General features: G+C 22.0%; 10 protein-coding genes across 10 annotated transcripts; 3 read left to right on the top strand and 7 right to left on the bottom strand.

Annotated features, from left to right (window-relative positions):
- On the bottom strand, window positions 1-690 carry PY17X_1335800 (conserved Plasmodium protein, unknown function; the record flags this gene model as incomplete). The annotated part of the gene is made up of 3 exons (XM_022957156.1): window positions 1-142; window positions 329-456; window positions 682-690. The coding sequence occupies 3 exons, from the start codon at window positions 688-690 to the stop codon at window positions 1-3; spliced, it is 279 nt and encodes a 92-aa protein (XP_022813620.1).
- A 748-nt stretch (window positions 691-1,438) lies between these two features.
- On the bottom strand, window positions 1,439-2,004 carry PY17X_1335700 (conserved Plasmodium protein, unknown function; the record flags this gene model as incomplete). Its single annotated transcript, XM_718779.1, has 3 exons — window positions 1,439-1,537; window positions 1,640-1,752; window positions 1,956-2,004. The coding sequence occupies 3 exons, from the start codon at window positions 2,002-2,004 to the stop codon at window positions 1,439-1,441; spliced, it is 261 nt and encodes an 86-aa protein (XP_723872.1).
- A 1,691-nt stretch (window positions 2,005-3,695) lies between these two features.
- Window positions 3,696-6,304, top strand: PY17X_1335600 (uncharacterized protein; the record flags this gene model as incomplete). The annotated part of the gene is made up of 2 exons (XM_718778.3): window positions 3,696-4,608; window positions 4,947-6,304. The coding sequence occupies 2 exons, from the start codon at window positions 3,696-3,698 to the stop codon at window positions 6,302-6,304; spliced, it is 2,271 nt and encodes a 756-aa protein (XP_723871.3).
- Window positions 6,305-6,963: 659 nt separating this feature from the next.
- Window positions 6,964-8,576, bottom strand: PY17X_1335500 (uncharacterized protein; the record flags this gene model as incomplete). Its single annotated transcript, XM_720956.2, has 3 exons — window positions 6,964-7,025; window positions 7,120-7,171; window positions 7,299-8,576. 3 exons carry the CDS (start codon window positions 8,574-8,576, stop codon window positions 6,964-6,966), a joined length of 1,392 nt encoding a protein of 463 aa, XP_726049.2.
- A 1,164-nt stretch (window positions 8,577-9,740) lies between these two features.
- On the top strand, window positions 9,741-10,604 carry PY17X_1335400 (50S ribosomal protein L22, apicoplast, putative; the record flags this gene model as incomplete). The annotated part of the gene is made up of 1 exon (XM_720957.1): window positions 9,741-10,604. One exon carries the CDS (start codon window positions 9,741-9,743, stop codon window positions 10,602-10,604), a length of 864 nt encoding a protein of 287 aa, XP_726050.1.
- Window positions 10,605-10,731: 127 nt separating this feature from the next.
- On the bottom strand, window positions 10,732-12,213 carry PY17X_1335300 (1-deoxy-D-xylulose 5-phosphate reductoisomerase, putative; the record flags this gene model as incomplete). Its single annotated transcript, XM_720958.1, has 1 exon — window positions 10,732-12,213. One exon carries the CDS (start codon window positions 12,211-12,213, stop codon window positions 10,732-10,734), a length of 1,482 nt encoding a protein of 493 aa, XP_726051.1.
- Window positions 12,214-12,826: 613 nt separating this feature from the next.
- Window positions 12,827-14,443, bottom strand: PY17X_1335200 (uncharacterized protein; the record flags this gene model as incomplete). Its single annotated transcript, XM_720959.2, has 1 exon — window positions 12,827-14,443. The coding sequence occupies one exon, from the start codon at window positions 14,441-14,443 to the stop codon at window positions 12,827-12,829; it is 1,617 nt and encodes a 538-aa protein (XP_726052.2).
- A 976-nt stretch (window positions 14,444-15,419) lies between these two features.
- Window positions 15,420-17,048, top strand: PY17X_1335100 (DNA-3-methyladenine glycosylase, putative; the record flags this gene model as incomplete). Its single annotated transcript, XM_720960.2, has 1 exon — window positions 15,420-17,048. One exon carries the CDS (start codon window positions 15,420-15,422, stop codon window positions 17,046-17,048), a length of 1,629 nt encoding a protein of 542 aa, XP_726053.2.
- A 792-nt stretch (window positions 17,049-17,840) lies between these two features.
- Window positions 17,841-21,193, bottom strand: PY17X_1335000 (conserved Plasmodium protein, unknown function; the record flags this gene model as incomplete). Its single annotated transcript, XM_022957154.2, has 2 exons — window positions 17,841-20,788; window positions 20,950-21,193. 2 exons carry the CDS (start codon window positions 21,191-21,193, stop codon window positions 17,841-17,843), a joined length of 3,192 nt encoding a protein of 1,063 aa, XP_022813619.2.
- A 1,431-nt stretch (window positions 21,194-22,624) lies between these two features.
- Window positions 22,625-25,276, bottom strand: PY17X_1334900 (conserved Plasmodium protein, unknown function; the record flags this gene model as incomplete). The annotated part of the gene is made up of 1 exon (XM_022957153.1): window positions 22,625-25,276. One exon carries the CDS (start codon window positions 25,274-25,276, stop codon window positions 22,625-22,627), a length of 2,652 nt encoding a protein of 883 aa, XP_022813618.1.
- Between the last annotated feature and the right edge of the window lie 123 nt (window positions 25,277-25,399).

The raw sequence follows: 25,399 nt of genomic DNA, 5'->3' as shown, positions 1-25,399 counted from the left end.
TTAAGATGTTATTAGCTTGTAAACATTCGATTGACAAGTTTTCAATTTTTCTATAATATCTTTATCACAAAAACTTAAGCGAAATGAGTGTTTAAAGCATTTATATAAATTTTCTGTTTGGGCCATGCATTCCCTAGAAATTCTAAAAGAAACAATAAATATATTTAAACAAAATTTTATACATGTCTTTGTTAAACAATATGTCCAATCGTTCTACATTTACACATGCATACATCCAGGTGGCTTATTCTGACGCCTTTTTTTAATATATTTTTTTATTTTTTTCATTTTTTTATTTTTCCCCTTTTCTTTTCGGTCGCTTCCTTACATGCTTGTTGTAGTCCCTATGGCTTTCTCCAACTGATTTGAGCAAACATCTTTGACGTTTTTATTATTCTTGTTTGATTCGTAACACTTCTTATAATCGTTAAAGTCATTACGAGCAGTAATAGTGTTCTAAATGAGATGAAAAAGAAAATGAAAAATGTGTAATTATTAACATATTTAATGTTGCCAAAATGGAGTGTATGCAATAATATGACATATTGTTACTGATAAAAATATGGTTAAATTAATGTAACACTAATGAGAATATCATAATTTAATATGGTTAAATATAATTTTTTTATAAATTTTAATTTTTTTTTTTTTTCTACATTTTTTTTTTGTTTATATACATACCACACTCATTTTTCTTTTTTGTGTAAGTTTATTTATATATCCAGTATATGTAGTTATATCTACAAAGTTAGAGATATTCTCAAAAAATGGAAAAATATCATTAAATTGTTCATACAAAGTATATCAATTAATTTTTTTTTTTTTAAATAAGTTATTATAATGTAAAAAATAAGCTTTCAAAAAAAAAACAAAAAAAAAAAACAAAAATATATATATATTATTAATGAAAGAGCATAGTATATCGGGTCATAAAAAAAAAATTATGTTTTCATATAATTAAGATTGTAAACAAATTGTATTGATGGAAAAAAAAAAGAGAAATAAAATGCGGAAAATAAATTGAAATATTATATTACATGATTTTCTATTTTTATATCCAAATTTATTTCATATTTTGTTCGTTAAACAGTGATTAATAAACAAGCATACAAATAAATACTACATATTGTATACAAGCATTAATAATCTTATGTTGGCTTATTGTATATATATATATATATGTGTGTATACAATTATGTACATAATATATATGTGCATATTATATAGCTAATGAAGTGTCAGTTCTTAAGTTCACTATTACACACATAAATTGTTCAATATAATATTTTTAAGTTATATATAAAAAATAATATAAAATAAGTAAATGTAAAACAAGTTAAAGTTAAAGTTAAATTTAAATTTCGTTGTTTGCAATCATTTGAATATATTTTGTGTGCAAATTAATATATACAAAAAATATATAATTTTCCTTTTCCTCTTATATGTTCTTTCCTTTATATTCTTTATATTCTGTCAAAAACATAAGTGTATTTTCCGTCATTTTTTTCAAACTACTCTCTGTACATTTCTCGTAACTCTATATAGTTAGTTAAAAAAAAAAAAATAAAAAAAAATAATTTAAGAAAAATTATTAATAAATATATAATAATTTTATTACTATATTTTTTTATTGTATTACATTTTTGAGAGTAAGACATTGATTTGTTCCATTTTTTATAGCGGTATTATCTCCATATGGTTGTAAATATTCATTTATACATTTGAAAAAGTTATCTGCTGCCGAATTGCATCCTATATACACACACACACACATGTATATATATATATTTATACTATTTTAAAATGTAAAATATGTTAATATTATTATGAACAGACATGTCATTTTTTATATATTTTTACGCAAAGATAGGGAAATGGCTAGCTTGGTAACAGACATAATATACATATATAAGGAGGTATATATGCAAAGATATAAATTTTGATATATTTTTTACCGTTAATTATGGCAGGGAAATAAGGTTTCATTTTTCCATTATCATCCATATGTTAAATATATTTCTCTATATATTTTAAATTATTAGAAATATTGAAAATAACTAAAATGAATGTACAATATTTTTCCTTTTTTTTATAAGGAAGTAAAACAGGATAAGCCTGTGATTGTGGCTAAATTTATATCTTAAAAAAATAATAATGATAATAATGGTAATAATAATGATAATAGTGATAATAATAATAATAACTCTACAAACCTATTTACATTTATACAAACTAAATATATACATATATATCTATCTTTATTTATTTATCTATTATTTTTTTCATAAGTTTTTATTTCAAATTGGAACTTAATATTTTTTTTTTTTTTTTGGTGATAAATTAAAAAATGGCAACATATTTACTACATGTAATTATCAGCCATATATATAAAAAAGTGCAATTAAAAAAAAAAAAAATTAAGAAAAACAAAATTAAGAAAAACAACATTAAGAAAAACAACATTAAGAAATAAAAAATATGGATAAATTTAACAACAAAATAAATTATATAATAATAAGAATAAATAATAAATAGTTGATTTTTGCCAAAAAATAAAATATCAATAAACATACATATGTATATAATATACACTTTTGGTGTTCTATCTAAAATAAGTTAATAATAGTATGTCAAGTTCAGACAATATTTATCATCAAGTTAGCTAATATAAATAAAATGTAATATTTGGTAAACTAATTAATAAATCGATATTGTTTTTATAATTATATGAATATACACATCAATATATATTAATAAGTTTTTGATTTTTCAATATTATATGATATAGATCTTAATTGTTATATATAAAATATTTTCTCCAATTTTAGCTTGTATAATAAAAATATATATAATTTTATAGCCAAAGAAATAAATTGTTTTTTTTACTCAAATATTATTTATCCATTTAAAAGTTTACAAAAAAAAGGATATAAATATTATGCCCACATATATATATATATGTTGACAATTCTAAGAGACTACATTTGTAATTTTTTGTGTCTCTTTTTGTCGTTGATATGTGCATTATTCTTTAAAATTATTATTTATATGTTGTTATAACATTATCAAACTTTTCACACCTTTTTAATATTACGAATGAGAATATATTACATACATTTTAGACAATCCATCAAAAAATGGAGAAAAAAAATGTGAAAAAAAAATGGGGAAAAATGGGGAAAAAATGGGGAAAAAAAATGGGAAAAAAAATGGGAAAAAAAAATGGGAAAAAAAAATGGGAAAAAAAAATGGGAAAAAAATTGTGAAAGCTTTTGTTACCTTTCCAATAATTTTGGAACCCCTCGCCATATTGTGCAGTATATTTTATATGTGCATATATACATTATGAGGTAAATAAACGCGTAAGTGTATGTGTATATGTATGTATATCTATATATATGCTAACATTTTTCGGGCTTATTCGCAAAAAGGAATTAATAAGGTATTGTCATATTATATTGTAGACAAAATATTTATAATTCTTCATTTTGAATCTAAATTTTTATTATAAGATTTTTAATCATATATCTATAAAAGGAATGAATGTTAAATACGTTAAAATAAATAATATATATATATCAATGTTAGCAGGTTAAATGGTAAAGATTTTGTTTGGTATGCAATATACTATACATATGCATGTATGTATATAAGACAAAAAATAAAAAAGTTAAAATTCGTTATATAATAAACTAATGTTAGATAATTTAGAAGATGATAAAATATGTGCAAAAAAAAAAAGAAAAAAAAAAAAAAAAAACGAAAAAAACGATGAAAAAAATGATAAAAACGACGAAAAAAACGACGAAAAAGATGATGAAAAAGAATCTACAGGTTATGATAAAAAAAATAATTCTTCTAGTTCTATAAAAACAAAAAAAAATATAAATAAAAAAATAGAACAATTGCTAGTTAATAATAAGGAGGAACCAGATGTAGACATATTAATTAAAGAAAATATAAATGTGAAAAATGAAAAATCAGATATATCAAATGATGATAAAAATTTAGGAGATAAAATAAAGAAAGAAAAAAAGAAAAAAAAAAAAAAAAAAAAAAAAAAAAACGAGCAAAACGAACAAAACGAGCAAAACGAGCAAAACGAGCAAAACGAACAAAACGAACAAAACGAGCAAAACGAACAAAACGAACAAAATGGACAAAGTTTACACATTTCTAATGTACAATATGATGAAAAAAAAATAGTCGTTGACAATAATGAGAGTTATAAAATACCAGTAGAAAATGCATCTACTTTAGAAAACTTTGAAAATGAAAATTGGTCAGAACAACAGGTGGTAGAACCCGAAAGTGTAGCAAAAACGGATGAAAAAAAGGGTGAAAAAAGGAGTGAAAAAAAAAGTGAAAAAAGCGAAAGGATAGACGAATTATCAGAAGATCCGATGGGATGTAATAAAATAGAAAATAACAGTTTTGAAATAAAAATATTTGAAAAAAAAAAAAAAAATGAAATAGTAAATAAGGAGGCTGAAAATATGATTGAAAACAATGAAGAAGGAAATTCCGAAAAAATTGTATCTAAGAGCTTTTCCTTAACTAATGAAAAAAAAAAAGAAGAAATAATTCCAACCAATATTAAATATTTAGGTATTTTAGAATTTCTTATTATTTTTATCTGTGTTAAATGTATACAATATATTAGTACAAATAAATTTATTAGTGTGTATCTTGAAATAGGCAAATTATGATGAATAAATAAATCAACATTTTGATAAAAAGTAATAATGTAAAACAAATTTAAATATATTTATTAAAAAACGAGCATATTATATAATCTACTTCATTTATTATAGTTTACTGAACATACAAGTTTTATACTGTTGCCACAGTCTGCTATACATACATGCATACATACATGCATACATACATACGTACATACATACATATTTATATACACAATTTAATCTATTGTTTATCTTGGGTAGGGACTCTCGAAAGCAATATATGTATTATTAATTCTTTCCATGATTTATCGAGCATTTCATGTGAAGACAAAAGTTATGAGAGTTGCTCGGATAGTTCATTTATTTATCAAAACTCAAACGAGAATTTTAATTTATATAAATATATAAAAGAAAATAACAATAATTATAAAAAAATATTAAAAAATAATTTAGATATATATGAAAAGAAATATGTTAAAGAGATTATATTATTTTTAGAAAATATATTAAAACTATTAATTGAAAAAAAGACAAAAGAATCTATGTTAATTTTTCAAGGAAAACAGATTCAAGAAAATTCAAATCAAATTATGGAAAAAAAAGAAATATGTTTTAGTAATAGTTCGGAAGAAGATAATGAAGAAATTATTAAAAATTATGAAAAGTATAATTATAATTCACTAGATGAAACAGATGAACAAAAAGATGTAATACATTCAAATATAAATAAAAAAGAAATGATTCCATCCAAAAAGGGTATATCTATAAATAATACATCTGACAATAATGTTGAAAAAAATGAAACAGATAAAAATAAATTATTATACAAAAAAAAAAATAAAATTTATTCTGTTATAAGATCTGAGAATATTTCACCTAATTTTGTTTCAAATTTAGACACAGATAATTCAATTCGAAAAAAAGACAAAAACATAGATGACGAAAATGTTTTTGAAAATATAAAAAAAGATACAAACACATATAATGATTTGCAAACAATAAAATTATTTAAAAATGAAGAAAAAATTCAAATAAAAGAAGATATTATAGATATTGAAATAGATAAAGAAGAAGATGAAAATTCTGATGATATTTTTGAAACCATATTTAAATTTTATATTACAGATAATCAAATAAAAAATAAAGGTAATAAAAAAGAAAATATTAATAACGAAATAAATGGAGATAAAACAAAAGGAATGATGAATATAGAATTATTTTTAACTTTTACTAAAAATTATAAAATAATAAAAAACTTACTTACGAAAAGTGAATTGGAAAAAATATTTATAAATGAATGTAAAGGAAATATATATATAACATTAAAACAATTTAAAAAAATTTTAAATATATGTGGGCAAATAGCTTTTACTAAACCACCTCATAAAAATAATTATACAGATACTAAAAAAATATATTCTTTGTTAATATCTTGGCTTATTAATAATTCACCTGAACATCAAAAATGTAAACTAATAAAATATATTCCATTAAATTCATGCACATTTTTAAATGATAGCAATAAAAGCAATACCACAAAATCGAGAGATGCAAAACATAATATTTTTAAAAGTAGCAAATCATCTATATCTTTTAAAGACAAATATAAAAAAAAGTAAATTTTTATAATGAACTTAGCAAATATTATATTCTTTCATTTTTTTCTCCTAATTCATATTTCCTATAACATAAAAACCAGTTCAAAGTGGAACCGCTGCATTATCAGCATCCTTTTTCGGCTCCCTTTATGGCTACCTATTATGGCTAACTTTTATGGCTACCTATTATGGCTACCTTTATGGCTCCCCTTTTCTGCATTTGTAACATCATAGAAATACGTTTTTAGATCGAAATTAAATGAATTGTCCCAATATATATGCACATATGCATGATCGTGTTATAAAGATCTTTTATTTTATTTTATTTTATTTTTTTATTTTTTTTTTTTTTTGAAAATATGAGAACATTAATTTTTAAGTCGAAAATATAAATCATATTTATTCGTTTCACATTTAATATTGTTACATGCACACAAATATGTAACAACATAGGGTAATAGAGATTTGCTAATTATAACCAAAGATTTAAAAAATATGTTAGCAATTAACAGATCATTAGATATATTCAACTTACAAAAAAAATAAACAAAATGAAAACTAACAAATAACATAAAACAAACCATTTAAAATTAAAAAAAAATTTAGACGGGAAAAAAATATATAGACTATATCCCCATAATCATAAACATATATTTGATACAAATAATAAAATGGTGTTTTCATTCTTCCTGAAATTTACTAATATCATCAAATGGCATGCCCTTCTCTGCAATTATTTCATCTGTATAAGCGAAATAGCCATATGTATACATTATGCATTATAGATATATATAAGTTTTTTATTTTATTTTTTTTATTTTTTAGTAAGATTTTACCTGAGTTTTTGTGCAAAACGGAAACCACAGCATAATCCTCATCCTCAGAAATCTTGAAAAAAAAAATAACAAAATATAGTGAGTAATTTATTAGCTATTAAATGGAAGTAGCTAAAAAAATATATATTACAAGTTCAATAGACCATAAGTATGTGAAAATGTGTGCACATAAAAAATACCTTTTTTATTTTCCCTTTTAATCCTTTATAACGTCCCTTAAGAATTAATACCATTCTTCCAATTTGTGGTATAACTGTTTGTATTTGGTTTTGATAAGCTAATGTATATTTGGTTGTGTTTTTAATTTTTATTTCACATTTATTTTTTTCTGTTGATGAGATTGAAATAATAACTCCTTTGCTTTTATAATATTTATGATTTTTATCAACGATTTTAACAATAATATTTTTAGTAATCCATGTATCGTAATCTTCACTTTTTTCATCTTTTCCCCCTTTTTCATAATCTTCACTTTTTTCATCTTTTTCTCTTTTTTTGTTTTTTCCCCCTTTTTCATCCCTTTCATTCACTTGCTTGGCTATAGAATGTGTATGCTCCGTTTTGGAATTATTATCCTTGATATTTTTATTTAAATTTGGAAGTAAATTTTTTAGTTTTTTTTTTTCTTCATTCTCCATAATAAGTAATTCCAATGATGATATTGGTCTTTTTTTATTTTGTGTTTTATCTTTTGATAATTTTTCTTCCTTTTTAATATTTTCAGATTTTAGTTGATCATTTGTATTTTTTATTTTATTTTTTTTTAATATATCCAAAAAAATATTCGATTTTGGAACATGATCATTATGACCAATAGTACTAGGATTTGTATTTGTTGGCTTTACTGATGAAATTATAATTTTGTCATCATTTTTTTTTTCGATACCTGTATATTCTGATTGAATAAATTGTCCCGTTTTTTTAGCTTCTTCAATAACTTGATTAATTTTTTTTTCTTTCATTTCTTCATAAGAATATTCAATTTTTTTTTTTTTATTAAATGCTTTTTCTCTTTCAATTTTTTCTCTATCTATATATTCCAAATACCATCCTCTTTCTGTTTGTTCTATTTTGCATTTTCCAGTTTTACCTAAATATAAAACAAAATCTGTTAAGGTAACCCATACTGTTGCATTCATATGTATATGTGTTTTATCACTTATCATATTTGTATAAACTGTATTTGCTAAAATTCTTGCTCGGCAATATTTTGTTTTCATCAATCGCATAAATTCTTTTTCAAACATTGAAGAATATTCATCCATAAATTTATTTGCATCTTGACAAAAAATTTGCATTTGTCTTTGATGTGTTTCTGATAATCTATGACATTTAAATCCATTTTCATCTCTACATTGTTTTTCACACATTTGACAATACCACTTTAATTTTTGAAGGCCTTTAGCCTTCATTTTATTAGCTAGCCATTTTGGTGTTCCTGGCTCGGCACGTGGCATTTTTTTTTATTAACAGTTAAGAAAATTTTTGAATATTTTTTCCATTTAATAGTTGTGTGCAAATAGCTAGCTAAATAAAAAAAAAATATATCATTGTATATGATCTCATAAAGTGCTACTATATACAATATTAAAAAAATTATTTTTAATCAATTATTATAATACAGTAGTATATGCTAAGAAAGTAATGAAATACGAATATATTTATAGTATATATTTGCCTATTTCAATAGTTGTTTTAATTTTTTGGCAACATTTTATTTATAAATCTTTTTTGGATTATTATTTCGTAATCATTGAGATCGTGGGTTTATTTAGTTTGGTACAATGTTTTATTTATTATTTTTCTGCTTTTCTTGGGAATTACAATTATTCTCGATTTTATGATATATTTCTTCTACTTTTTTTGGGTTATTTATTTTCTCTTTTTTAGCATATGACTTCTCAAATTGTTTGTGAGAATGATATGTGGCTAATTCGGCATGTTATTTTATCGTGTTTTATTTTGTTTATCTTGTTTTGTTTTATCTTATCTTATCTTATCTTATCTTATCTTATCTTGTTTGTTTTGTTTTATTTTTTCCATTCGAAAAAATTATACATTATCACAGAAACTTTTATTCATGCTTGCATATGCTATATATATAATAATTGGCAATGATGTGTTTTTAAGAGGGGGGGAAAAAGATTGCATACTTAGGTTAAAAGAAATAAATGTATAACGAATTTATGAGAAAAAAAATATAAAAAAAAAAGCGACCAATTATTAATAATAGCTATTCATAAAAAAAAAATTAAATATATTATAATTTTTTTTTGCTATTATTTAATATAATAAAATGCGGAATTCCCACAAATGAAGATTTATTGTTTGAATCATATACAAAGTGAAGAGTTATTGAATACTGATACATATTTTTTTTTAGTGGGATATAAAAACAGATTTTCCGTATTTCCTTACATTTTTGAAATTTGTCATCATATATGGTTGGGTTAATTATTAAAGAAACTAGTTCCTATAAATATGCACACATATGTATATAAATGTGGAGGGTTTTTGTGCATTAGTGTAAAGAATCATGAGATTTAAAAATAAAAAAGTACAAAAAAATAAACTAATTTTGTATATAATTTAAAATAGTATAACATGGATAGCTATAAAGAATGAATAGTTTAATGACAATAGTTATAGTGGTTATTGTTCAGGTAGTTTTTAATAAGGAACTATTAGGTTACAGTTTTATTTATAATAAAAGCAGATTTTTTAATTTTATTAAATATGGAAATAATAGAATAGAGAACAGAATATTATCATATAAAATAAAATATAAACCAATTCTAATGTTAAATAAAATAGAAGAAAAAAACAAAATAAGAGATGATGTAGAAAATGTTAGTAATAGTATCAATAATAAAGACAATGAAAAAAATAATTCTAATTTTGTATATGATAATATGGATTTATTTGTTAATGATGGTCTTCAATTAAAACAATGGTATTCAGGAGACCAAGTAAGAAAAAAATGGGAAGAAAAACATATCGAAAATGTTAAAAATAATTATGAAAAAGTTTTATTAAATAATAAATATAATGAACTGTTTAATATGTATAGAAATATAAAAAAAAATAATGTAGAAAACCATAAAAAAAGAGTTAAAACAAATAGAATAAATCCAGTTATATATATTAAAAAAAGATTAGTATCAGCTACAGCTAAATATTTAAGAATGTCTTTTATTAAAACTCGAAAAATATTATGGAAAATTAGATATATGCCTATAATTAAAGCTTTTGCATTTCTTTATTATTATGGAAGTAATAAATATACAGTGAGTATATATAAATGTATAAAATCATGTCTTCACAATGCTATTTGTAAATATGGAAAAAATAATATTAAGCCGGTATTCCATACTCTTCAAGCTAATATGGGAGGCTATACTAAAAAAATTAATATTCGAGCAAAAGGGAAAACTGATATTATTCGAGAACCTCATACACACATTCGTGTTGTTTTGGAGGTATAGGCTCGATATTGAAATAAAATAATAGTACAAAATGTAAGTATTTTTTTACTTCGTTTTTTTTTTACTTCGTTTTTTTTTACTTCTTTTTTTTACTTCGTTTTTTTACTTTATAAAAACAATTAGAATATTAAGAAGTTATTTTGGTATTATATATATCCACGGCTTTTTGCTTGGACCAATTATGTATCTCCAAAATTTGTTTCATAAGATCCTCTGGATTTTCAGAAATTTGTTGAGGATTAAATGATTCTAAAACTTGAGATATAATAGCTGGTATATCAAAATATTTAATTTTATTATTTAGAAAAAGATTATTAACAACCTCATTAGATGCATTAAGAACGGTTGGAAAAAAATTCGATTTTCGTCCAGCATGATAAGCTAAATTTATACATGGGAAATGTTTTAAAGATGGCTTATAAAAAGTGAGAGGTGATATTTCTTCAAAATTTAGAGACTTTAAATTTGTGTTTATTCTATTAGGCCATGTTAATGCATATATAATTTGTACTCTCATATCTGGGTAATACATTTGTGATATAACAGATTTGTCTAAAAATTCTACACATGAATGCATTATACATTCTTTATGTACAATTATTTCAATATCATTATAATCAATATCAAAAAGAAAATGTGCTTCAATTACTTCTAATCCTTTATTCATCATTGTTGCTGAATCTATTGATATTTTTTTTCCCATATTCCATTTTGGATGTTTTAATGCTTTTTCAGATGATACATTTTTTAGTTCATCTATTGATAAATTTTGAAATGGTCCACCAGATGAACATAAAAATATTTTATTTATTTGATTTATTTTAGAATAATTTTCTTGTAAGCATTTTGACTTTAATAATATATTATTATTTAAACATTGGAATATTGCATTATGTTCAGAATCTACAGGTATTATTGTTGAATTTTTATGAACAGTTAATAATTTTTTTAAGAAAAATCCAGCTGATACAATAGATTCCTTATTTGCTAATGCAATAGTTTTATTATTTTTTATTGCATATATTGTTGAATATAAACCTTGAAATGAATCAATACCGATAACTATTTTATCTATTTCATTACTACTACATATTTGTTTCATACCTTCATTACCAATCAATATTATTGGATTATAGTTTTTTATATTTTCTAATAATTTTTTTAATTCTTCATATTTACTTGGATCATGTATACACACATATTTCGGTAAAAATTCTTTAGCTTGCTCATATATTCCTTCAACATTTTTATTAACATATAAAGCTTCAACATTAAATTTTTTTTCTATTTTATTACATTCTCGTATGATGCTAAGGGTATTAGTTCCTATACTACCTGTACTCCCAAAAATACCAACATTTATTGGTTTGTTTTGTGAAATAACACTAGTTAGATCATTTTCAATTGCATATTTTACTCTCCATTTTCTTCTACTTTTTACTCGACCCTTTTTATTATTCTTAGCGATTGTTTTTATTTTCCCATTTGAGCTTCTATTATAATTTATGATATACGCTTTTTTTTTATGTACACCCTTACTATTGTGTAAAAACAGGATCAATATAAAAAACAATAGAGGAAGAGTACGCAAATTAATAAGCGTTCTCATTTATTTATTCAATTTAGTAAATTCTTTGATAGATACAATCTTCGATTATTTAAAAAAAAAAAAAAAAACAGGGAGGAGAAAAAGTTGGCATCCCAGGAAGTTGCACATGTACTAGGTAAAAAAATGAAACCCAAAAAAAGTCATAAAAAAAATCATAAAAAATCATAAAAAAACGTAAGGAATAAAACAAATTAGCGAAAAAGAAATCTTCCTTATTATCACAATTCCCTTTATTAACAATTTTTATATGTCATTTTATTTCCTTTTCTGTTTTCATGTATTCTTTAATCGGTTCTCATGCAAAAAAAACGTGCATTATAGGCTTTGTACCATTAAGGGTTTACCAAATATATATTTCCTTTGCGAATATATTTTTATATATTTAAAAATTTGTTAAATAAAGGAACTGAAAAAAAAAATGTAGAATATATATTTTTGTTGAACTATAGCATTACTATGGATATGCTATTTTATTCTACTACATTGTATTCCGATTTTATTTTTTTTCGATTTTTTAATTTGCAAAGCTGTAAAACAGTGTGTTATAATTCGAAAAAAAAAAAAAAAAAAAAAAAAAAAAAATGGCGACAAGCCAAAAATAGCAATCGCTATATTATATGTTACACAAAAATTTACAAAAAATTGTACAAACACTATTTATGTAGTGTGATGTAGAAGGAAAATATTGAAATGTGTCGTCTTGGTTGACTTTAAAAGAATTTTCTTCATGTATATTTGTATTGTTATATATCGGATTAGTACAAGATATGTCAATTTTTGAACTCCAATTTTCATAAAACCGTCTTGTACCTGACCCTGTTAATATAAAAGGGTAAGTAGAATGTACATTAACTGAAACAATTGGAGAATATTTATTAATTAGCTGTTTATGTACTAATTCATTATTTTCTATATTATAAAAATTTAAATATCCAAAAGTATCACCAGAAATAATATAATTTTTATGTATATCAAATAAATATTTCTGATTTGTTAATGCAAATCTTTTAAATTTATGTACATATTCTTTATTATTTCTTATATCGTATAAATATATATATGATCCATTTCTACTACCACTCAAAATATTATATTCACCATACCATTTAACACATGTTATACCATTAGAATTATATTTATTTGAAAATTTTAGTATATAATCATTTTTATGATTACAATTATCAGCATATATATATAAAATATCATTATAATCACCAATTGCATATATAGAATTATTTCCATAACCTTCTTTTTTATAATCAATAGTTGATATTATTCCTTTTTGTCCTTTTCCTTTTCTTGTTCCTAATATTCGATTTTCATATATTTCATTTGGTTTGTTAAGATCATAAATTTTTATTGATCTATTTCGTGTCCCACATAATAACCAATTTTTTTCTGGGTGAAAACAAAGAGAATAACAATTACTCAACTCTTGAGATTCGTTAAATAATTTAAAAGATATCAAAGGAGAGCCATCATATGCACTATATATTTTGACAGGAACATCTTTTGAACTAAGAGCAAAAAAACATGTATTATTGTTATTCCAATCAAAATAAGGATAAAATTTACAATCATAAATATGTCCATTTATATTTAAATTTATCCAGGAATTATTTCTTCTTTCTATATCATTATCACTTATATTTTTATATAAATTTTCCAAAATATTATTATTATTTTTATTGTCATCTGAAAACATATTTAACAATTGAATGTCTGTTGCATATAACTGTAATTTATTTTTACTTGAAATTGTATAATAACACCTTCCATCATTACTAAATTCGCATTGTTTTAAAAATTCATTTTTTAATTTTATTTTTTTAACTTTGTTTTTTTCTACATCCTTATTATTTTCATCACTATTAACAGATGAGTTGGATATACTTTGATTATTTCCTTTTTCCTTTTTAATATATTTATTAAATTGTATTTTTGGGGAATCTTCACTGTTTGTACTAATTTGTGTATTATCACACGAAGATGTGTTTCCATTTATATAATATGACTCCTTTTCCAATTCATTAAACTTTTTTATTTTTTTATAATTATAATTATAAAAGTCGTTAAAAGGGATTTCTTGTACAATATAACATTTTTCATTTTCTAAAAATATTTCACCATTTTCTGAAAACGTGTTCATGTTGTTCATATTACTATTACAACTTGGCTCCTCTCCACTCTTATTCATTTTTATATCGTCTTTATTTATGCATCCCTCCATTTTTTATCATGTATTCCATTTTCCCATTTATAATCTAAATTAAGAGCGTCTCTTAAATTGCAACAATTGCTCTATCTACATATGGCATATATATACATTCATTTATTTATTTGTCGTTAATTATTTTTTTTCGAAGATATCAAGTTATCATAACTGGGTTGACCTTCCTTCATGTTTATATTGATCTTATTTTTTAATAGCCAAATATATATTGTCAGAAAATGTTAGAATATTTATTTGGTTAAAAATGTAGAGTGTGAAAATAGTTATATTAAAACGGTTTAGTTTTATACGATTGGATTGTACATATAAGTTACAGAATGTTGCATATGATCTTATATTATTTTTTACAAATTGAGAAATTATAAAAAATAATTATTAAATAGAACTATAAATTTATATACTTATATTATTATGATGGTGCATGTTTTTTACGTCCTTAAAATTTATTGAAAAATGAAATAATTAAAAAAAAAATGGGAAACTATTTTTTTGTTCAATCATAGCCAGATATGCATAAATCCGTGCATATAAATAAATATGTATGTTTATACTATATATTTTTTTGTGACTAGCTTTTTCTTTAAAAGGGAGCATTTATTTTTATATGACTTGGTCATGTAAATAGCTACAAATTAAAAGAAAAATTACAATAAAAAAAAATTTTAATCAAGTCAATTATTAAACAAATGAGAAACAAATACAAAACAATATGAAACAATATGAAACAAATGTTATGATTTATTAAAAAAAAGTTTGTCAATCCTATGGCTCTTTTTTACTCTCTAAATGTGTTTTTGCCCACACTAATAAATAAACACATGCACATAAATAGACGATCAAGATTTCCATTTCCCAAAGAGCATGTCATAAATTATATGCCCCAATTGTTCAGTCTCTTATTATTTTGAAAAGAGGAGAATACCACAATCATTGGCGTCTTACATGAAATAAAATATATTTCTAGAAAAAAATAATGGGAAAAAGGAAATCTACAAGATTCCAAAGTTCTGATTCAAATATAGCACAAACTGAAGATAATGAAGAAGAAAAAAAAGAAAATGTGAATAAAAATGTGAATAAAAATGTGAATAAAAATGTGAATAAAAATGTGAATAAAAATGTGAATAAAAATGTGAATGAAAATGTGAATGAAAATGTGAATGAAAATGTGAATAAAAATAAAAAAGAAAATTTGAATAAAAATAAAAAAGAAAATTTGAATAAAAATGATGCAATGAAAATAAAGCAAGCACCAATTAGTAAAGAAAAAAAAAAGAAACAAATTGATGATACATCAAATTTATCATATGTTTATATATTATTAAAATATTTTTTTGAAAATATTAATATAGAAATTTTAAACGAACAATTTTATTTACAAAAAAATGTATTAACAATAACTGAAATATTAATTGGGCACATTTTATGGGTATATAACCCCGATAAAAATATATTATGTGGATCGAGAATTATCGAATTAGAATCCTATAATGGTATAAATGATAAAGCATCACATGCATATAATAATAAAAAAACAAATAGAAATATACCAATGTTTTTGAATGGTGGTATTAGTTATGTATATTTATGTTATGGTATGCATAATTGTCTAAACATTGTTACAAATATTGAAAATGTCCCAGATGCTATTTTAATAAGATCAATCGAACCTATTTACAACATTCCATTTTTTGTCCTTAATAAATTTCAAGATTTAAATGAAATAAACAATTTATTTTCTTTCGATAATGTTATTAATCAAAAAGGGAATAACTTAAAGAATAATCGGAAATTCCAAATCAAAGAGATGGATAAAATGAATGTGGAAAAAAAAATTGACAAGAAAAATTGTGCTAATGAAATAATAAAAAAAAACACATATTTAGTAATTTTACAACAATTAGAAACAATTTTTAAAAATATAAAATATAAACAACTAGTCAAATTGGGTAGTGGTCCTGGACGTGTAACAAAATGCTTAGGTGTTACGCGAGATGATGATAAAAAAGAATTTTATTTCGACATATGTAACGATAATAATATAAGCAACAATCAACATAATAAAATAAATGCGAAAGAAAAAAATCAAGAAAATTTGGTAAAAGGAGAGAAAGTAAATGATAGTAAAAATTGGAATATAAAAGATGACTGTTCAGGTAATTTTAATCAAAATTGGGATGTAAAAGATGACTGTTCAGGTAATTTTAATCAGAATTGGAATGTAAAAGATGACTGTTCAGGTAATTTTAGTAAAAACATAGATCAGAAATATTATTTTAGCTATAATGTTAATAATTTTTTGAGTGAAAAAAAAAAAAGTCGATTTTTTATATCTATTTGCCCATCAGTTGAAGATGTCTTAAATTTTTATGAAAATTTAAACCTTGAAAAAAATAGTGAACAAGATTTTATAATAGACATATATAAACAATATAAAATATATTTATTAAAATATTTTGAATATATGAAATGGAAAAAAAATGAAGATATTATTGTTCAACGAGATAAAAGAATAGGGGTAGCCTATGCTGAAGAATATGCTTTGTATGATTATCGATTTATTTTAAAAAATCATCCATCCATATCAGTTTTACCAAAATGAATTCAATTACTAGCCAAACAAATACATATATTAATTTTGTAATAAATTTTCATTTTATTAACTCTTAATGAAAAATAAAAAATATATATTTTATTTTTATGTAATGTATTACGTTATGTCTAATTCATTCCTAAGAATTCGGCATTCCCTGTTTTGTAAATTCTACATTTGTACTTTACAACCTTTACTACATTTTTTTATGAATATTTATTATGTATGAAGGATAATTAAAGTTATTGATTCAAACTCTTATTTCCTTTATAAACACTTTTAATTTATTTCGACTAACATTTTTTTCATCAAAAAATGAGGAATACAAGTTAAATAATAACATCATATAGATATGCATAGTGTTTTATTATGTTTAAGAAAAAGGGTTACATTATTACTTGGCAATATATGTCTTTGATTTTAAAAAAGGGTAGATTATAATTTTTTTTAAATTAAAAAAATTTAGTTTTTTGTATTTATATAAATCAAAAAAAGTAAAAAAAATTAATTAAATTTTTAAATTCGACAAAAAAAATATAAAAGAACACATATTATGTAGCATAAATTTCGAATGCTCATTTTCAGCATTGTGTAAATGTATTATGCCCTTTGCCAATGTAATAGCAAAAATAGCAAACATACCAAACATACCAAAAATACGAAAAAATAAAATAGGATATATATATGTTTCCACGATATAAGCTAAATAGTACAGAGAAAAAATTAATGAGATAGCAAGCTGAAGAAATTACACACTTTCTATTAATGGATGTTATAATATACCTTCTTACAACAGTTTATTTAAAAATTATCCAAATCGATTTCTTCATCCCATACATCATTTATTTGCGCATCGTCACCAGAAAAGGCAAGTTCTGGGTCATCTTTATTTTCTTCATTAATATTAAATTTCTGAGTTGTTTTTTCTTTATTTATATAAAAGTTATTTTGAGTTATTTCTGTGTTTAGTTTTTCCTCATTTTCCATGAACTTATCAATTTGATTTGTGTGTAATTGATCATTCTGACTTGCAATAAAATTTCTCTCTTTTATGTCATAACTATTATTATTATTATTATTGTTATTATCAATATTTAGAAAATTTCCAAACAGCTTTTCAGTAAAAGTTGTAGTATCGTTCACGTTATCCTGAAAGGAATCTGTTTTTTCCTTTGGTTTATTATAATTTTTTTTTCTACCAAGATCAAATAGATCTTTAATTTTATTTTCGGTATTTGTAAAAAATTGAGAAACTTGGCCATCATTTGGTTTTTCATTATGTTTATTACCTTGCGTGTTCATATTTATTTTTCCCATAAAAAGGTCAATATATTTATTGTCATTTTTTTCGTTTTTGCCGTTATCTTTATCATTTGGGTCGTCAACATTTGTGCTTCCAATATTAGAATAATTATTAATAGGTTGTTTTTCCTCATATGAGTTTCCTTTTTCGTTTTCGTTTTCGTTTTCGTTTCCGTTTTGTTTGTTCCAAATTGCGTCACTCAGCAAAGAGGAGTTGTCTAACTGTTTTTCGTCTGACTGTTCAGAAAAAATATGTTCATTTTTGGCTAGCTCATTTTGATATTCTTCACTTTTGTAGCTATTATCATTGATAAAATTTGGTATTTTATTCATATTATTATATATAAAATTTTTAGCAAATCCTGTGACATCAACAGTATCGTTGATATAGGAACTTATTAAATTGTCTTTTTTATTATTAATTATTTGTGTATTGTTATCATTTTTTTTTTCAGATGAAGAAAAGAAAAATGGATTAGTTTGTAGATTTTTTTTTAATGGATTTTCATTTATATATTTAAAAGTATTTCCCAAAAAATTAGAAGATGTTCCAATTAATTCTTTTAATTCATTTTTAAAATTATTTTCAAATGATGATAATTTTGAAATATTAACAATTATTTTAGGTGGAACAATTAAATTTTTTATTTCTTTAAGTTCATTTTCCTTTTCTAATTTATGTATATTTTCTTTCATTAAATTTATGTTATGTTCATAATTTTTTATACTTTTTTCCAAATTTTTATTTAATAATTTATATCTATTAATTTTATAATTTTTTTCATTTATTTCGAAGTTCTTTTCCTTCAATATTGTTTCTAAACTATTTAATTTATTTAAAGCTTCTTCTTTTTTATTTATCTCCTTTTCTATTTTTTCTTCTAGACCAAGCTTTTCTTCTAATAGTTCATCAAAATTTTCGCCACCCAAATTTTCGCCATCCAAATTTTCGCCATCCAAATTTTCGCCATCCAAATTTTCGCCATCCAAATTTTCGCCATCCAAATTTTCGCCATCCAAATTTTCGCCATCCAAATTTTCGCCATCCAAATTTTCGCCATCCAAATTTTCGCCATCCAAATTTTCGCTATCAAGTTTGGATGCTAATTTTGGATCATCGTGGGAGTGAAGATTTTCCGAATTTGATGTCTTCTCATTTTGTGTTTTTCGAAATTTACAATTTTTTTTATGTATTTTTTCATTGTCCTTTTGTTTATTAAATTCATAAGTTTTTAATTTATTTTCTAAAATAGAAATTTTATATTCATAATTTTTTATAATGTTAATAAAAAATGAGCATTTCATTTTGTACATTTTTATTGCAATAGCTGAATTTTTAATTTCAGTTAAAAAAGATTTTATTTTAATTTTTAGATTCTCTTTTTGATTTTTTTCAGATTCTAATTGATCCATTACATTCTTATGTTTGTCAAGAATAGTTTCTAAATAATTTTTCATTTCATAAATATCATAACTATGTTGTTCAATTTTTTTTAATTCATCTTGTGTTGTTAATAAATTTTTTTTTAAAATGTTATTTTCTTCTTCTATTTTTAATTTATCATTTTTTAATAGATCTATTATTTTTTCATTTTTAATATTTTCATTTGATAATAGTTCTATTTGTGTATTTTGTTTTTGAATTTTTTCAATGTTTGAAAATGATTCATGTTGATTTATTTTCATATTATATTTTAAATTTTCAATATTTTTTTCATTTTCTTCTTTACTCATTTTTAGATCATTTATAATTTTATTTAATTCATTATTTTTATTTAATAATGATATGTTTTCGTTTGTACTATCTTTTAGTTTGTTTTTTAAACAAGACACTTTATTTTCTAAGCTTTCTATACTTCTTTTTTCATTTCGAATAAAAAAATCTTGTGATTCACTTAATTTATTTTTATATTCTTCTACACATTTTTCCAATTCTTCTATAACACCATTTTTATTATTTATATCTTTATTTAACTTTTCAATACATTCCTTAAATTCGATATCTTTTTTTTTTATTATATATTCAAGATCACAATATTTTTTTTCCTGTTTATTATTTTTATCTTCTTCATTTTTAATTTTTGTCATAAAAAATTGACATTTTATTTCACATTCCTCTAATTTATTATTTAATATGACTATTTCATTTTCATAATCCTTTGACTTGTTTATAAGTTCGTTATATTGTATTTTTATTTGTTCATAATTTTTTGTATCATTTTCATTATTATCACTTTTTTCTGCACACAAATTTTCAGAAAAAGATAAATGGCTGTTTGTATTAGCAATACAATTTATAGAATGATCAACATTTTCATTTCTTATGCTGCATTCTGGATCTTTTGATATTTCATTTTGATGTGATTGCATTTCCAAATTTTGAATCTTCTCTTTTTCTAACTCTTCACACGTTTCATCCTTTAAATCGATTCTATCAAGTTTGTCATCTATGAACCAGGGGAAGAAGTGCAAATAGGTACCATACGTGGCAGATGCAAATGTAAGATGTGGCAGATGTAAGATGTAAGATGCAAGATGTGACAGATGCAAGATGTAAAGACGTATCATGCAACATTGAAGAACGCATCATGCAACATTAAGGACGTACCTAAAGTAGACACCAAGGGAATGGCATTGTCATTTATTTTACTAATTTCATCGTCAATTATATTTATATCAGTTTCCCATACATTTTCTTGATCAAAATTTAATTCATCATCAGATATATTATCACAAAATTTAAAATCAACATTATTATTATTATTATTATTATTATTATTATTATTATTATTATTATTATTATTATTATTATATATGTCGTTATTTTTTTTATTTTCTTCTATTTGATCCATAACTTTGTATAAAAAAAAAAAAAAAAAAAAAAAAAAAAAAAAAAAGTATTATATTATACCCCTTTTTGGCTAATTAAAATTAACAAAATTATTTTCCTTTTTCCCAATTTTCATGATATAAAAAATCAGGAGGGGATTATATAAATTTATCGTCATAAAAATATGGCTTTTTACACAATGAATTTTATTTATTTTATTCTATTTATTTTATTTTATTCTATTTATTTTATTTATTTTATTCTATTTATTTTATTCTATTTTATTTTGTGATTTCCATTGCTCACATAATCCCAATTCGTATCAAATGGAAATTTTGCTTCCTCAAGAAAATATCAATTCGTTATGTATAACAAGTAAAGAAAAAAAAGGAAAAAAAAGAAGGGGAAAAAAAAAGGGAAAAAAAAGGAAAAAAAGAAGGGAAAAAAGAAGGGGATAAATTATTTGGTTGAGAAAGATCAATCAACATAGTATCTCCAAATAAATATCAAAAGTGAAAATAAAATAAAAACAATTATAATATAAAGTAATAAAAAAAATAACACATGCACATGAATATTTATATGTATTAATAAAATATAACAAAAAAATTAATTAAATATATTAATGAGAACTAGCAAAAATATTCACATTTTTTTATTTATTCAATCTAGTTATACAATTTATGAATTTGTTTCCTTCTGTTCAAAATAAAAAGTTATATTTTAAAAATAATATTTTTATTTCTCATAATTAATTTTTATTTCTCATAATTAATTTTTATTTCTCATAATTAGTTTTTTTTTCTCATAATTAGTTTTTTTTTCTCATAATTAATTTTTATTCCTTATAATTAATTTTTTTTTCTTATAATTAATTTTTTTTTTCATATTTGTCTTTTAATCGAAAAAAATAAAATGTACACTACACCTTGAATTTTACCAAATAGCATACTGACAAAAAAATTGGTGACTATTTTGTTTGTGCATTTATTTGTGTATGTATATTTGCAAGTTCAGATAAACATGTGAATATATCGATACTCTTTTACAATTTTTATTATTAAATAGGGCGAAAATAAAAACTACATGCATATGCCAACTGGCTCGAAATGGGAAACATGTTGAAATGGTTAGTTTTAAAAAAAAATAAAAACGAATAACAGTTTGGTGAAACATGATCAAAAAAACAAATACAAATGAGAAATGAAGACAAACATTAAGTTAAAAAAAAAACGATATAAATTTAAAAAACGATATAAATTTAAAAAACGATATAAATTTAAAAAACGATATAAATTTAAAAAACATATTAATTAATAAAAAACTAATTTAAAGGCGCACAAAATGTGTGTAGGTATAAATTGGGGCTTTTGTTAAACCGCTGTGTTTTGCCACGCTTGCTACTTTTTTTTTCCAATTTTGTTCTTATTTTTTTTCCAATTTTTATTTTTTCCTATTTTTTCCTATTTTTTTTCTTCTTTTTCTTGCTTTTTTTATTTTTGGTTATTTTTCTGACTTTCCGATGGCTGTGACTGTTTCCATTATCGGCATCGCTACCTGTATTACTATGTTTGTCGGTTTGAAGTAAATTTATTTGAAAGCTTTTTATAAATTCATTATATGGTGAAAAAACAATTTCTACGAAATCTATAGCCATCAACATGTGTGGATTTGCAAAATTTAATGACAAAGTTTTATTAACATTTGTAGATGAATTATAAGAAACGTTATTTGTATGTTTAAATTTATTATTATCAAGATTGGAATATTTATTATTTTTATAAAATATATCACTAGAATTATAATTAAATATTTTATTTTTATCAATAATATTTTTTTCTCTTAAACTAAGATTATAATTAATAATTTTATTTTGTCCAATAATGTTATTTATATTCATATATTTATTTATTTCAGTTTTATATATATCATTAGAATCATTTAAGGATATGTCAAAAGCTAGTGATGATACATTATTAAAATAAAAAGAATGGAAATATATATTTTGAAAAAAAACTGATAAATTACCATCCATAATAGATATTGTAATTCCATCCATTTCGATAATTGATTTGACTAAAGGATATTTATCAAGAATGTTTTTAATTAGTTTTAAAAAACAAAAAGATATTATATAATCTGAATGTATTGATACATTATATAACTTGTACACAATTTTAGCTAATAATTGATTATTACTAGATTTAAACGTATTATAATTTGTAGTAAAATTTTTTGTTATTAAAAGTAAATGAATACAATATAATAATTCTGATGGAAAATTATATTTGCTTTCTTGTGATTCTATATTGTTTGAAGCATCTATCAAATAATTGTTATTCTTAGTGTCTAAAAAACTAGTATAAATAAAATTTGTATTTTCGAAAAGATAACATGATGATCCTACATAAAAATGTGACAAATCTGAATCTAATAAATCAATAAGAGATTGAGCAATCCATGAACAATCGATGTATATATTATCATTTGTTTTGTTTAATATTTCAAGGAATATATGAATAGCTGTTAATTTTAAAGAATTTGAAGATACTACACTGTTTTTATTATTTTCATTATTTTTATTATTTTCATCATTTTTATTAAACCCCTTTTTGTCATCTCCTATTGCTAAAGCTTTTATCTCTTGAAATACATCATCCATTAATAATTTATTAATATATGGAGCATAATTTGATATAGCATATAATACATTTTTTACAAAAATTGTAGAATATTTATTATGTTCTCTTAACACACACAAATAAACAAAAAAAAGATTTTCCAATATCTTTTCTGTATTTTTTTCTATTATTTTTAATTCACCACATATATTTGTTTTTGCATTTATTTCTTCATTATTATTATTATCTTTGTCTAAGATTGAAATGTTATTTATCACATCTTGGCTGTATAATTTTGCATTAATTTTTTTTTCTGAAATTTTAATTTTTGAAAATATTCTTAACAAGTCAGAACTAATTTTACAATTATTTTTAAATAAATTATTAACAAAATAATCTATTAAATAAATTGTAATGGATAAATTAGAATCATTATCAATTATTTCTTTAATAGTATTCAAGCATTTCATACACAATATTTTTATATTCATTTCGGAGTTATTATTTTTTTTAATAATTTTATCATTTTCCTTTGATTTGTTATATTTTATATTATTATTATTATATGTGTGTGAATTGGAATAAATAATTAACAAGTCATATAAATTTTCACTTTTTGATAAATGTAAATTAACTGTTATAATTTCACATAATAAATTTACATAAACAATAGTATTATGTTTAATTTTATCTTTTAATATATTGCAAAATTTTTTAAAATATTTCACAATTTTTTCTTCTATAATATTTACATTTTCTATTATTTTTGAAAACTTATTAGATGAATTATTTTGTTTGCCTTTGCTTAAATTGTTGCTACTATTGCTATTGCTATCATTATTCATGTTTATGATTTTATATGATGGTGTTATGCATTTTAAAACGGTACATATGGAAATAGAAGCTACATTACTAATATCTTCAAAATAATTATATTTTGTTTTATATTCATCTTTGGAATTATCAGAATAGTTATTTGAGATCGAATTTGGTGATTCTTTGTTAATTATTTTTTTTTTTCGTTTTATTGCTTCTTGTAAAATATAAAAAAGCAATTCAAATTTATCGATATACATAGTTTGATCACCCATAATATTGTTACATATATCAGCAATAATATTTTTAATATCTTTATAATTATTCATTTTATTTGATATTTTAATAATTTCCTCATCTATTGAACTTTTAATTATTTTTGTTTTTTTTTTATTCATATCGTATAACATGCTTTTTAATTTTTGTTCTCTTTTTTCTTCTTTTTTACTTTTTTTTTTTTGTCTTATTTTTTCTTCATTTTCATTATAATTATCATCATCTTCATCATAAATTACAATCCCATTCCCTTTTATTTTTGGTAAATTAAAAAGATTTCTTCTAACATTTTTATCAAAATTATTATTAAATTTCCTAACGCCATCTTCTGATAAATTATTTTCTCCCTCTCCCATATATGTGTGTTTTCTTTTTTTTTTTATTTTATTCATTTTTATCTTTTATAACATTAAATTGGGGGTAGAAAAAAAAATGCATCCTTTATAAATTATACAACCATATGTTATACAATCATATATATTATGCTGGTTTTCCTTATGCCCGAATTTATATTT

This window comes from Plasmodium yoelii (genome assembly GCF_900002385.2).
Source record: "Plasmodium yoelii strain 17X genome assembly, chromosome: 13".
Classification (NCBI taxonomy): domain Eukaryota; phylum Apicomplexa; class Aconoidasida; order Haemosporida; family Plasmodiidae; genus Plasmodium; species Plasmodium yoelii.
Note: the sequence above shows the minus strand (reverse complement) of the source record. Positions and strands in the feature narration are given on the sequence as shown.